Source organism: Herpailurus yagouaroundi, unplaced genomic scaffold, assembly GCF_014898765.1.
Source record: "Herpailurus yagouaroundi ecotype Mexico unplaced genomic scaffold, PumYag 210, whole genome shotgun sequence".
NCBI classification, from domain to species: Eukaryota; Metazoa; Chordata; class Mammalia; order Carnivora; family Felidae; genus Herpailurus; species Herpailurus yagouaroundi.
The window spans coordinates 7,189,878-7,204,973 of record NW_024412441.1 but is presented as its reverse complement, the minus strand read 5'-3'; the positions used below and the strand labels follow the sequence as shown (position 1 = coordinate 7,204,973).

The 15,096-nt window shown below is 36.3% G+C and overlaps 1 protein-coding gene across 3 annotated transcripts in view; it reads right to left on the bottom strand.

Annotated features, from left to right (window-relative positions):
* Positions 1–15,096, bottom strand: part of PSME4 (proteasome activator subunit 4) — a 99,335-nt gene that overhangs the window by 27,918 nt on the left and 56,321 nt on the right. For all 3 annotated transcript variants that reach the window (XM_040453734.1, XM_040453735.1, XM_040453736.1), the window contains exons 21-31: positions 10,583–10,638; positions 9,499–9,555; positions 9,241–9,296; positions 9,052–9,150; positions 7,230–7,292; positions 6,987–7,082; positions 5,886–6,017; positions 3,396–3,605; positions 2,173–2,309; positions 1,422–1,475; positions 559–688 (exon numbers count right to left, since the gene is read on the bottom strand). In XM_040453734.1, coding sequence (XP_040309668.1) covers positions 559–688; positions 1,422–1,475; positions 2,173–2,309; positions 3,396–3,605; positions 5,886–6,017; positions 6,987–7,082; positions 7,230–7,292; positions 9,052–9,150; positions 9,241–9,296; positions 9,499–9,555; positions 10,583–10,638 — 1,090 coding nt within the window. The remainder of the gene's footprint in view (positions 1–558; positions 689–1,421; positions 1,476–2,172; positions 2,310–3,395; positions 3,606–5,885; positions 6,018–6,986; positions 7,083–7,229; positions 7,293–9,051; positions 9,151–9,240; positions 9,297–9,498; positions 9,556–10,582; positions 10,639–15,096) is intronic.

Here is a 15,096-nt window from a genome sequence, read left to right as displayed (position 1 = left end):
CCTCTAATACTTTGTGAATAAAACCAAAAAGTTGTATCCTCAGCTATCTTTCCCTTCCTGTAAGACTTCATACCTGTCATTAATTTTTCAAAATCAGTATTTCTCATGAATCTATAAATTTGTTCCCTACTATATCCCCAGTGTTGAAATGCACATTGCCTGAACATGTCCTCATATATTTGTTGGATAAAAAATTATCCCCGGGGCGCCTGTGTGGCTCAGTCGGTTGAATGTCCAACTTCGGCTCAGGTCATGATCTCACGGTTCGTGAGTTCGAGCCCTGCGTCAGGCTCTGTGCTGACAGCTCAGAGCCTGGAGCCTGCTTCTGATTCTGTGTCTCCCTCTCTCTCTGTCTCTCTCCCCCTCATGCTCTGTCTCTTTCTCTCAAAAATAAATAAACGTTAAAAAAAATTTTTTTTTTACATAATTATCATCCCTGAACCAACAATGATAAATTTCAAATCAATACACTTCAAGGCAAAGTGTCTTGGGAAGACTTTAAGAGCTTCAGGTGAGGTAAAAATTCTCAAACCCAAGACTACAGTTACAATAGAGTACCTTTCGGACTACAATCGCATCATGGTTGAGATTCTCAACAAAAAAACGTATGGCACGAAGAGGTAACACTCGGTCATCTCTCAAGAGTAGAGACAGAAGCCCAATGCCTATATGTTCAAATTTCCAAGGCCTAAAAAGAAGAGAGAAAAAAAAAAAAAATCACAAAACATATCACTCCTGAAACCATTTTTAAACTGTATTTGAAACATTGCAATTTTAAGTATCCTAAGAATTAAAATAAATATAGTGATGAACACCACTCCTATCACTAGCCCCAAAGTTCACCTGTTACTTTTCTTTCAATTCATGAATCAGACTGTAATTTTTTCTGACACAGTCATTCACTGCTTTCAGGGAAGAAACCTCCTACAGTATTTAAGGTAAAAGCTTTGAGAACTTAAAAAAAAAAAAAAAAGAAGAAGAAATTTTGTAGGCACCTAGGTGGCTCAGTGCATCTGACCCTTGATTTTGGCTCAATCATGATCTCACTGGTTCATGAGTTCAAGCCCGGCATTGGGTTCTGTGCTGACAGCTCAGAGCCTGCTTGGGATTCTGTCTTCCTCTCTCTGCCCCTGCCCCCCTCACAAGCGCGTGCTCATTCTAAAATAAATAAACATTAAAAAAAAAAACTGACGGGTGCCTGGGTGGCTCAGTCGGTTAAGCGTCCAACTTCGGCTCAGGTCATGATCTCACGGTTTCATGGGTTCGAGCCCTGCATCGAGCTCTGTGCTGACAGCTCAGAGTCTGCACCCTGCTTTAGATTCTGTGTCTCCTTCTCTGTCTGCTCCTTCCTGCCTTTGCGCACTCTGTCTCTCTCTCTCTCTCAAAATTAAACATTAAAAAAAAAAAAATTTTGCACTTACAGATTTCTTTGCTCCACACCATCTAATAAAGTGTTTACCAAATTTTCATAGTTCCTTAAAAAAAAAAAAAAAAAATTCAGGTGAGGTATTGTTTTAATACAGCACAAAGACGACCATCAAATAATGTAACATAAATTCAAATTCTAGCCGAATTCACCATTCTCTTACATGCTATCACCAGACTATAAAAGGCGTGGTGAGACTCAAGCCAGAATGAAAGCAGATGGGTGAAGAGAGATGGTGGGAAAAGACCACGAACAGCAGAGAGAAAACAACACAAAGCTCTAGGTACAACTGTTCCCAACAGATATTCAAAAGTAAACCTGTGAGTAGTAATCAATGTTAGAAGTGGTCTACCTATATGGCACTCTAGGTATACACAAGGTAGGCTATAATAGTTTATTCTTACGTAGGCATGTTAGAAAAAAATTAATATGCATAACCATAAGGCAAAGACAAAAATCAAGCTAGAAAGGCTCCCGCTTGAATGCTATCACTGAAGCACTGAACTGCTTGGGTTCCAGAAATCTAAAACCAGTCTTTTGAGATAATTTTAAGATGGTGTTTTCCACTTCTATAGCTAAAAGTAACACAGGGACCTTCACAATAATTATTTCCTAAGAGTTTGTATTTTTTTAGAATCAATGTGTAAATTTCATGAGGTATTCATGGTGCATCTATATTTCAGAAATACTTAAAACCAGCTGTCTTTAATGCCATCTATCTGGATAAAATGGGCATTCATAATTACCTCAGGGCATCAGCATTCTTTTCTTGTTGGCGTTTAAGTCCTTCTTTAATTTCTTCTGAACTAAGCATTATCTGGTTGGAAGAGGGGTTTTTTGATTGTTGAAGTAATTCTGCTATTTCAACACAGGACTTCGGGATCTTACAAAAAAGAAAAGCGAGGGGAAAAAGTGAGGTACTGATACATGCTACAACATGGACAAATCTTGACAACGTTATGCTCAGAGAGAGAAGCCAGATACGAAAGGCCGCCTATCGTATGATTCCATTTCCATATAAATGATCTCCAGGGACTCCATATTAGTGATCTCCAGGGACTAGGAATGCTGGGGGAAGAGCAGTGACTGCTCCTGGGTACAGGGTTTCTTTCTGAGTGATGACAGTGTTCTGAAATGAGAGTAGTGATGGTTGCAGAGCCCTGAGAATATACTATTGTGAATATACAGTATGCTATTGTGTTAAGTTAAAACAGTATATTTTTTGTTATGTAAATTATGTATTAAAAAAAAAAAAAACCCAAAACTTTTTTTAAAGAAAGCATAAGCTGGGGAGCCTAGCTGGCTTAACCAGTAGAGCACACAACTCTTGATCTCAGTGTTTTGAGTTTGAGCCCACGCTGGGTGCAGAGATTACTTAAAAAAATAAAATCGTAAAAAAAAAACAAAAAAACACACATAATCTAATGACAGCTGCAAATAACAAGACTATGTTTTACAGAAAAGGAATATGTTTAGAGCAGTGGTTTTCAAACCAAAGGATGGATGTCAAACACAATTACTTTAGAGAAGAAGGCAATTCATCTGCACTCACACCACTTTTATCCACCCTCAGTTATGATGGGTGTATACATATGCACCTGCTATATCTCTCCATATGAGCACCACTGAAATTGATAGCCTTCCTCATGTGTCAAATCATCCAATTTTAATATTCATCACTATAAATGATGAACCCTCTGATTAAACTTATGTGACTTTGACTATTAAGAGTGACCTTCTAAAATATAATCAACTCTGAAAAAACGAGCCCATGCATATACAAAGAATAATGGTAAATGCAACAGTGTAATAACCTTTTGTTGCCTCTTGGAAGAAAAACCTCCTACCTATCTCCTGGCCAGGCTCCAAATTCACACTCCACCCTGCTACCTACCATAATGATTACTGAGTACAAAAAGGAAACAGAAAGCAAATGTTAATCTGAATTAAAAAAATGGTTTTTGCTTACTGAGAAGTCCAAGCCAATTGTTTCATATTGCCGATGAATCTTTTCTGCAAGATCATCAAATAGTCTCACTATTGATGGTTTTTCCAGGGACATAGCTTTGCTAAGCCCAGAAGAAACAATTGCTGGCCACGTCTGTACAATACAGTCCCAATCATGAAGGTTTGCCAAACATACACCACTGTGATTTCCAAGGAGACAATACAAGGCACCCTGCAGGAAAAAATAATTAATATGGGAAGTAAGAGCACCGTTTAGCTGTAGTCAATTCACCTATGAGTTGTTTTTAAATTTACTACTATTTAAGTGTCTGATACTGGTTGGTAAAATAGGTTCACACACTTAACATGTTACTTTTAGAAACCTGAACTTGACCTTTAATTCGCATTCAGTAATATTTTCCCTAAATCATCTACTAGAGGATTAGCTCAAAGAATAGCTATTAGTAAGATAACACAGAAATGTAAACCTGTTTTGTTTTTTTTTTTAATTTTTTTTTCAACGTTTTTATTTATTTGTGGGACAGAGAGAGACAGAGCATGAACGGGGGAGGGGCAGAGAGAGAGGGAGACACAGAATCTGAAACAGGCTCCAGGCTCCGAGCCATCAGCCCAGAGCCTGACGCGGGGCTCGAACCCACGGACCGCGAGATCGTGACCTGGATGAAGTCGGACGCTCAACCGACTGCGCCACCCAGGCGCCCCAACCTGTTGTTTTTAAAAATAGAGCTTCCGTTCCAATTCTCTTCTACTACAATTATATCACGGAGACCATAAAATATGCCACTCTTAGCATTTTAGGGCATGTCTGGAATAATTTCTAAAATCTGGTTGTGATGTATTTTAAGTATATAAAAACTAGGTTACTTTATTATACTGTGTACTTTTTACTCATAGACGCTGAATTAATCAGAATGATTCTGATGACACGGGGTACCCTTTTCAAAGATACCCCATTTTCATGAAAAGAGCTATTATGTTATTTTCTGAACATTCATCCTAACTCCATTCTGATCTGGCTTATTACCTACCGTGTGCTCTACTCCTCTTTACAGGTTCTCATAGGTCACTGGTAATTTGGTTTTACTGACCTAATAGACATTTTTCACTTTTGGTCTTACTTGACCAAAATACTGATTTTGTCCCTTTAAGCTGCTCCCAACATGGTGGACAATGTACCACTCTACGAGTTAGACATTCCACAGTACTCCTGAATGCTACATCTACATCAGAGGTCAGCAAACTTTTTCTCTAAAGGGTTAACAGTAAATAGTTGGCCATATGGTCTCTGTCACAACTATGCCATTGTAGTGTGAAAGCAGCCACAGACATGACATGACTGTGTTCCAATGCAACTTTACTTATCAAAGCAACCAACTGAGCCCAAGCTATGGTTTGTTGACTGGTACTATAAGCCAACATCAAGGAACACGTAAAGTTGTTATCTTAACTCCCTCCGGAAAGCAAATGATCTGCTGAGTCTCTCTTCTCTCAGGGAAAGATCTCCCCGTGGCTTCTGTAACCTCTCGCTTCTTAGTATCTTTCGGATCTTTCCCTCCTTGGTTACCTCTTCTTCTTGGGGTTCTAATGGAGTTTTCTCAATACTTGTTACCCTGGTCCTCTTCTCTTCTCACTCTCCTCCTTGGCTCTCTTACCCGTGCCCAAAGGTTTCACTGTCATCAACACATGCTGAAATGGTGTGTTGTGGAGAAATGAGGTCTGCCTGCCTATTTGATAATGACTCTTAGTTTACAGGAAACACTTCAAATATAACTTGTTCAAACAAATTCATCATCTAGTCTTCCTGTTCTCTCTCTGATGACCCAATAACCAGCTGTACAATTTAGAACCTGTATAATTATGATACCTCCTTTCAGTTCACAACCTTCATATTCAACCACCAAGTCTTATCAGTTCTCTCTCCTAAATCATGTTCAATCAACCTACTTCTTACAGTATAAGCAATCATTATATTTCATCTATACTCTATTGTACTCCTGTGGGATATACTATTTTCTTTATCTTATGTCGTTCCCTTCCCCCTCTGCTCCAATCATACGAGCTTTGACTCAGTTACTCAAACTCACTATGCTTCTTCTGGTCTCAGGCCTTCCAACATGCTGGTCTCATTACCCTACACCTTTTGGTCTTTCACCTGCCTCTCCTACAGGCCAGCCAGGCTATTTACCACTGGTGCTCAACTCAAATAGCAGCCTGCATTTTCTCCACCGTAACAACAATCATAACATAGGTAAGCCAACTATTAGGGAGAAAAAAAAACTGTATGTTTAAAGGTGAAGGGTATGGATGTCTTCAAGTTACTTTGACATAAAAAAAAGGATGGATATAGAGACAGATATGTGATAAGGCAAACACAGCAAAATGTTAAATACAGAATCTGAGTGGTGGATATATGGATGTTTACTGTATAATTCTTTCAACTTTCTGTATATCTGAAAATTTTCAGGATAAAGTAAAACAGAAAACCTTATACCTTGAATTGCTGTTGTGTGACATCTTGTCTATCGGGCCGTAAGAACTCCAAAACCAAGGGAATGATATCTCTACAACAGAAGTTATATGCGCCCAAGGCAGCAAAAAACGTTTGCTGAGCCTTATTTCTGACCTGAAGAAAGTACAGAGGATGTTTATTAAATGGTAGACAAACTACAAAATGTTTCTAAATGAATTATCAAAAATAACTTAAATATTGGTGTAGTAACAGAAAAATACATCCAAGCACATACCTTAGCAAAAACAAGTAAAGGACTATCTTTTTACTAAAAGGAACGCATATTACCACCAACCACATCAATGGTTTAGGTTACACAGGTTCAGATATTTTTGATAAAGGAGACTGAATAGAGCTGATATGTGCTTATTCCTTAACATAATCAGCAGACTAGTCAACTTTCTCTTCTGACTTACTTTTGATGAGTAGAGTTAAGATTTTCTCTCCTGTCTACACAGAGAAACATAAAGACTTTCTTGAACCCAAAGAGAAGATTCAGTATAAGTTTATAACCCACAAACCAAATAGTAACAAATAATAACTATAGTAAAAGTGACACAATGTACATATTTCAAACTCTTTTAAACATTACTTGAGGTACAATCTTTGAGTTAGAGACTAGTTTCCTAATTTATATTATTTTATAAAGACAGAGTAATTAGCTGTTCATGAATTTTGGTTTTTCCAGTTGTCTCTGCTTAGAGATAATCTCTTGGTCCTATGCTACCTGAAAGGATGGACCCCATAATTCAGATGGCAGCAGGCTGCTGAAACCCAAGCATAACACCTAGGAGGAATTATACCACCTTCCCAGACTGGCCTTCATCATGTGATCTGATTCAGTGGGAGCAACATTACACAATCTACTAACTTTACATTTTTAAAGATATTTGAGAAGCAATAACAAACCGTAAAAATCAACATTATTTTAAAAAGACTACTAAAATTAGCTTGAGAATATTTGCAATTTGAAAGGTGTTTTCTATGCCAATAAATTACTTAAACCTCCTTGGATTTGAAATGGGGATATTCAGATTGCCCTGTAATAAAATGGGAGGGGGAGGTCGAGTTGACTGGCTTTACCTGACTGTATGAACTTGTAGATAAACGAAGTAGATCTCTGATCATATCTTGATGTATCCTTTTATATTCACAACCCTCAACAGTCAGTGTTCGTAGCTATGAAAATTAAACAGTGTAAAATCAAACCCCAAAGTTTTTTACTAAAAAGTAAAAAGTTCATTTAACTATGAAGTAACACAAATAATGTCATTCATCTGGAAAACTGTCATTTAAAAAAGTCGTCATGATTTTAAAGAGATTTACCTCATGCTGCAACATTACTCTGTCAATCAACAGTGCTCTGATATGTTGTTTTTTCCCATGGAGCTAAAAAACAAAGTAGAAGACACTTCAACATTGTCTGGAAGTTCCACACCAGTGGCTTCCCCTGAATCCTTTATAGAAAAATTAGTGCATTAAAGGTCCATGGTGGCTGGTGGGTAATAGAGGAATTTCATTTATTCTAAGTGATCAGGCTTATATTCAAAGATACTATTTCAGTTAATTTTATGGCTAATAGGAGAAATATTACCCCGCCCCCCGCCCCTTTTGAAGAAATATCCCCTTTAAATGGGTCATCCAACACTGTGTTTTTCTCTGGTAGTTTATTAACGGATCCATGCGTGGGAAAGGAACTAAGCTGGTCCTTATTCAGTCAAATACTGAAAAGTATAAAATCAGACTACTAAGAAAATTGCTTGACCCTGTTACATTTATACATAGCCTTTCCAGGTTAATTGTGTATGTTTACTACAGAAATTAGTATCTGTTATTTTTCTACGAATTATCTTTTATGTTCTCCCCTACCACCCTACCTTCCACCTGCTCACTAACGGCAAATGGCTGGAACTCAAAGATTGCTCCTCTTTCATACCTTCTTCTCACTAGTCATTAAGTCCCCACAATTTCTTCTTTTTCAAAACACCTTATTTGCATCCCAATGCCACTGACTTGATTCAGGTTGTGTTTTTCCATCTGGACTGTTTATAATAGTTTAACTGTCCTGCCTGCTTACAGTCTTAATTTCCTATTGCTTATTTTTCACAGTGATGACAGAGCTTTTCCAAGTTCATTGAATTCATTTTAATTTTGATTGATCAAAGACTGGTCTTTCCAATATTCAAATCAGATCTACCTGAGAAATTTTAATGACTCCCCCAATGCTAAATATAAAACTGAAGCACTTTCTTGGGATGAAACTATAAACGACCTTGTTACATCATGCCATTCTGTTCACTAGCCACTGTTCTCCAAAGCATGCCATGTTTGTTTGTTTCCCTGCCCTATTTTTTTTTTAATTTTTTAATTTTTTTAACATTTATTTATTTTTGAGACAGAGAGAGACAGAGCATGACCGGGGGAGGGTCAGAGAGAGAGGGAGACACAGAACCCGAAACAGGCTCCAGGCTCTGAGCGGTCAGCACAGAGCCTGACGCGGGGCTTGAACTCATGGACGGGACCGTGAGATCATGACCTGAGCCGAAGTCGGACGCTCAACCGACTGAGCCACCCAGGCGCCCCTCCCTGCCCTATTTTACATGCCATTCCTTCCAATAATGTACGTAGCGACCTTTGCCTAAGTAACACATTCCTACAACCTTTTTAGACTCAAATTCAATAAAAGTCTCCCACAGAAGAACACTGCTGTCAACGTCAAAGGGCTGGCTTAAGTATTCTTTCTTCCAAATTCTCGAAAAGCTTGTACTGAGGTCTGGAGTGCAAAAATAACATAAGACATATTTTTCTGAGATCTCCATAAAGTGAGATGCTTTAAGTTCATGCCTGTGGACAATTCCTTCTATCTTTTATTCCCTCAAGTTGTTACACAGCAGCCTGCCAAGTTATCACACTCCAAATACCCAATAAGTGTTCAGAGACTCATGGAAATTCACAGAAGAGTTTATATCAGGAAAACATTTTTCTACAATCCTTCTGATTATACCACGATACAGTATTTGAAAATCTACTATTTTTACGCATAGGGAAACTTCATCCGCATGTTGAGCAATCGCTAGATCAAGTGGCTACATCAATATTATACACATTTTAAAAAATTAATTCAGAGTTTGTAGGTGAAAATACTGACCCGATTTTCCATTGATTTCTTTACTAGGTTAAAGCTTTTCCAACGAGAGTCAAATTCATGCTTGTGAGATCCTTGGAACTGCAAAAGGTCTCCAATAACCTGTGTCAAAGAATTTTAAATTTTACATTTACAAGTGATGTCAAACCTAGTCACATTAATAATCATGCACCTACTAAAGGATAACTGTACCTTTATGATAAGAAACAAAGACTTGGTATCATCCTCTGAATTGTTAAGTATGTGGTCTATAATAAAAGAAGAAGGATTTTGTTTAAAATATTTGGAATTACTACAAGAATACTGATATATCAGTTAGGAATCTATTAGTTAAGAAAAAAAATACTACCTTATATTCTCTTTAGAATTTAAATAAAGTAAAAGCACATATGCTACAAAATGCCTAAATATTTATTAGTAAAAATAAGTTAAAAGCATACATGTACTTACTGAGAAGTTTCCTTATGACCCTAGCAATTGCTTCTCGGTGGTTCTCTCTGGATAGATCTATTTTTTAGAAAATGAGACAAGGCCATTTTAGACACACCGAATGCTCCCCAGAATGTTGAAGCTTCTATCAAGTTTATGTCAAGAATAAATAATGTATCAAGGAAAAAAACCAAATGGGTCTGCCTTTTATCACAGTTGGATTAGTGTCTAGGCATGATCCAGAGTAACTTTTAAAACCTTCACATTTACAAAGACCTGCTTATAAAACTTTATTGGGCAGTAAAGGAGGAGGGAGAAAAAAACCAATTTGCCAATATTTCAAAGGCTCTAGACACTAAGTAGTGATCATAAATGCGTAGGATTCTCTAATTGGTTAGGGGTAACCCAAATCAAGCAAACAAAAAATTACACCTTAGCAATTAATTCCACTGTTAATCCAGCAATAAGGAAATGTGCTAAATTTCTATTAATGTTAGATTCAGAACATTAAATTAACACGTTTCACATACTTATATGAAATTTAATTCACTATGACAGGAAGACACAAAGATCATTAGAATAAAGGTTGTACTATTCCTACATTCACATCAAATATAAAGTATCAGTTCTAAATCAATTCTCAACATAAATGCACATGACTAGATATGAAAAACTGCCTTTGCACACAGAAAGCATCCAAATATTGGGGAGCCTGGGTGGCTCAGTCAGTTAAGCATTCAACTCTTGACTTTGGCTCAGGTCATAATCTCATGGTTCACGGGATTGAGCCCTGTGTTGGGCTCTGTCCTGACAGCACAGAACCTGGTTGGGATTCTTTCTCCCTCTCCCTCTGGCCCTTCCCCACTCCCTCTCACAAATAAATAAGAAAGCATCCAAACGTTTATCTTTTATTGACTTTTCTTGTATAAATAAATTTCCAGTTTCTCTAGGAAAAGCAAAGACAGTTATTATAGTTAACTAATATTCATTTTATATGGAAAAGAGACTAGGAAAATCCTAACTACAAATTATTCCATGTTAATTATTATAGAGTAACTGACCAAAATTCTCCCCATAAAATTTATTCAGATCAGAATTTACATACCGTATTCAAGTCCAGTATACAACTTTGTCTCTTCCAAGGACACCATACTTGGTACCCTGTATAAAAACAAGAGTGCTTGCATTTATTAATAATACCAATAAGAAGGATGAAAGGGAAAAGTGTCATTGCTAGAATGTTTAAATCAAAACAAAGATGATGCTTTTTTAATAAACACATTTCTCATCTTCAATACTTCAACTCTTTACTCTATCCTTCTGAAGATTAATGCTATCTGTTTCAGTAAGGACAATATTAATTCATCTTAAAGAAAATGTTAATTAAATTAATGACTTTATGGGGGAAAATTCACCACCCAAATAAACATAACAATATTTAATATTCAAGTGTAAAAGCTTAAATCTGATGATAAACATTTATACATTTATCCAAAGAAAAGTAGGCTTTATAATGGTATAATAAAGGTTAAAACTAGACACCAAAAACTCAAGTTTTACTAAAGAATATACAGCTGACAAGCTTCTTTAAATAATCATTACCCTTCCCCTTAAAACTACCCACACTGATCTCTCCTAACACCTGCAGTAAAATGCCACTACTTCTTTTGAAAAACGATCAGATATAAAAACACTGTGTTTCCTAAATAAAGACCTGCCACAAAGAATTATGTTACCAGAACCAGACCTAGCTACTTAAACTCATCAAACAATTAAAAGCCACTGTTAAGGTATGTAAGAACAGATTTTACTAGGGAATATAAATCTTTATATCTGAAATCTAAATTTTCTTCAATGAAAAATATTTTCAACATTTTATTTCAAAATACGTATCAATTCAATGACTTTTTATAAACAAAAAGATAATACTTTCTAAGAGGAAGAGCATAGGCACAAATGCCAAGGGAACATGGGGTAAGCATATCCAACACAAAGCTAATTAGTAATAAACAGAAATCTTATAGTGATTACTCCTCATTCATGAACTACACATCACTTGTCATGAAGAAAAAACTAATCTTGAATCAACATACCCCTGTCTATATTGTATTTTTTTAAACTTGAATTAAGCAAGTTATCTCTATCTTAATATTTGGTAGTTATGAATTCTGGGATTTGTCTAAGTGGGCAATAAGATTAATAAACTGCTAATTATTTTACTATGTTCCTCACTAGCAATACTGTTTGTGTTTCAAATCAAGCCTAATAAATCACGATGATATACTTTTTAAATTTGTCTTTTATTTTTTTTAACGTTTATTTTTGAGAGAGGGGGAGAGAGTGCGCACTAGCGCAAGTGGGGAAGCAGAGGGAGAGAATTTTCAGCAGGCTCCACACTGTCAGCGCAGAGAGCAGCGTGGGGCTTGTACTCACGAACCATGAAATCATGACCTGAACCAATATCAGGGTCAGACGCTCAACTGAGTGAGCCACCCAGGCACCCCAGAATGGTTATATCTTATAACATAAAATACGAATTTGCTTTTCAGAGACTCAAGTTCAAATTCAGATTCATAAAATTTGTGTTTTCATCCTATAAAGCTTCAACCTTTGGCAACATCTTGCAAACTGGAACATTCTGTAAAATTGTGTATGATTAAATAATATATATGTATCCAAAATCCAGACAGTTAAAACTAAAATCAGATTCCTTTACAATGAAGGAGTCCAACATCTCTACTGAAATTAGATTTCACCACCAAAGAGAAAAAGACTGTGCTCAGGCAACAAGCATAAAACATAAGACCATCCCCCACCCCCCCATCCTTCCTTTCCTGTTACAGCACAGGAAATGTTTGCCATAAGCAATCACATGAGAGCTGATGTCTCCTCACTGCTGCTATATAAACATCAGTAGCTTTGTAAAGTAAGAATGCTCTTGTACCTTACCTGTCTGTACCTAATACCAAATAATATTGAACCAAGCATGCATTTTAACTAGTCATAAAATTCTTCTTACAAATAACATAAAAAAGCAATAACCCTATCAAACAAACAAACAAACAAAAAAAGACTATCAGTTGGGAATTTGCAATGTTTTGCTTGTATGCATTTCTGACTCTAGTAATGGCAGTATAATCACATTCAAAAACAAGTCTCATGTAAGAGCCCTGATGCTAACCTTTAAAATTCCTGTGTCATTCTGAACTGTTACCCTACTAGAAAATCTGAAGAAATATTATCACTGATTACAAGTGTTTTAAAATATCTCAACCTGTATGGAATTTTGAAATATCAAGAAGTACATTTAAATAAAATCAGCTTAGGCTTTTACTTTTGAAACCTGAATTAAAACACATCTTTCCTATCTTAAGTGTACAAAAGGCATCTGGTCAGACATGTATTTCAGCTTTATTTGTTCTGATCCATCACAAATTCCTTTTACCTTTCTTTACCTAAGATTCTGTTTTAATAGATCTCTTCTTCTCTAACAAATTAATTAAACTCTGATTGGATTGACAGGTTTTACACTAAACGTTTCTCAGAAGTGTAAATACATATTTATACAAAATATTTCCTCTGGTCTTTAGAAGAATAATTACCTAAAAGAAATCTCTATCCACTACCCAAGTAATACTGTGATTGTATCTTTTTGTGGCCACACTAAGTATATATGTACTGCCCTGTACTTTGACACCGAAAACTGCTCTTGCCATTTTTAGTTACTTACACAATCTTAGAGGAGGAGCATATTTAAAGTGACAATAGCACTTACAGATGTGCGTTCTGATTTAAAGCTATAGTAGCAATATGTATAATTTAAATCAAATACCATCACTACCCCAACCCACATGAAATTCATTCTTTTCTTCTTGGTGCATTTTACAAACAATCATAATTTGACTTCAAGAACCAAATAAAAGTCTGACAAAAATTCCAACACAACATATTATAAATAATACCATTTACACAACAATAATAAAGTTAAATCAGCTTCAAAGCACTAGACAGCACAAGGTCACCACCTCATTTATAAGAAAATGTGTTCAATATTTGTGCCACTAAAAAAGAAAAAAAAAAAAAAAAAACCTAGAAATTTTCAACAGCCATGTTATTTGTACCACTAGATGGCAATCTTCTCCAGATCGGATTAGAGTAGAACTATGAAAACAATCACTGGTGGGAGAGAGGGTGGTGAAAAAGGAAGAAATGACTAATAAAAGAAAAACAAAATATACAATGCTTATCAGATATGCAAACGAAGGCTAGGTGAACTGTCATGAAACAAGTACAAACAATAATTTTTTTCTGTAGGTGAAAGAACAGCCTACTCTTCCCAACAATCCCCCCATCATGAAAGCAAACATAAAAAGTATAAAAACCAAGCCACTAATACACAAAGATTTTTTTTTCCCTTTCAAGTTTACAAGTGTTTCACAAGAAACAATTGGCCCATTTCTGTGTTCTGTTGTCCATTTCAGTCCTAGGCATCAGTAATAGCTATGAACACAAATAAAAGCTGGCTCTTACTCTACCATGGGAATTAAAGGTTGCTAGGTTTAAAATTAACTCTGAGCAAAAGAGCTATTTCCACGTCTGACACACAAGCTTTTAAAAATCAATGAAAACAGTCAGAAGGTGAAATAAGGAGAAAACAGGGTTACTCACCGTGGAGTAGTAACTGTTTCCTTTCCTGTGTGCAGCTCCCCCAGCAGAGCTGGGTAGTTTCCTGGAGGTGCCAAGAGAGGTTAGCTAGCCCTGCCCCTCATCGCAGAACAACACATCCTTTCACATATTAATGAAATGGTCTCAACTTAAATATGAAGTTTTCTTTGACTGAGAAGTTAGTAAAAGCTGAGATCCTAAGAATGGTTTAACTAAGAATGACTTAACAGATCTATCAGAGGAAAGGGGGCACAAAGTAAAGAAGAAATATCTCAGATGAAAAATGGTGACTCCTCTACCTTGAGTAACCCTGTTTTTATAGATGTTAGTTTTTTGCATCCTGTGATAGCTGGTTAGACCTAAAAGATTATAAAGAGTGGACTGCGAAAGGAGAAATTAATGACGATTTGAGGATTAAAGGCAAATGTCCAACATTCCTGTGTGACCCTCAAAGATATAATCCAACTTCCACATCTATAAAGGTAGAACTAGGAGTATAAACTATACCACACATATTTCTATTAAGTCATTAACTAAAGGTTCCAACAGCAAAATAGAGAGGTTCCATATGAAGATTAATTCAGCAACCTTGGTACCTAACAAAACTGCCCAAAATTCAAATTGCTCTAAAGAAATTTACCCTTCATTACTCTCAAGGGACCTTTTACCCATGCTTTGAAACAGTAAAATTTATAATAAATACAAGATATTTAGTAACCCTACACTGCCAAAGGCCAAAAAGTACGATGAAGATACCATTAGGTATATCATTTACTTTATACCTAGGACAATCAAGTCACCTAAGATTTTATGTTTTGTCAGTCTCTAATACAATGCACAGAAAACTGGTTTTCACATCTGGCAGCCATTTACCTGAACAATGGGATTCTAAGACTATGCCATGTATTCTATCAGGAACTAAGATCAGGAAAACTCAGAACTGAACCAAGTTCC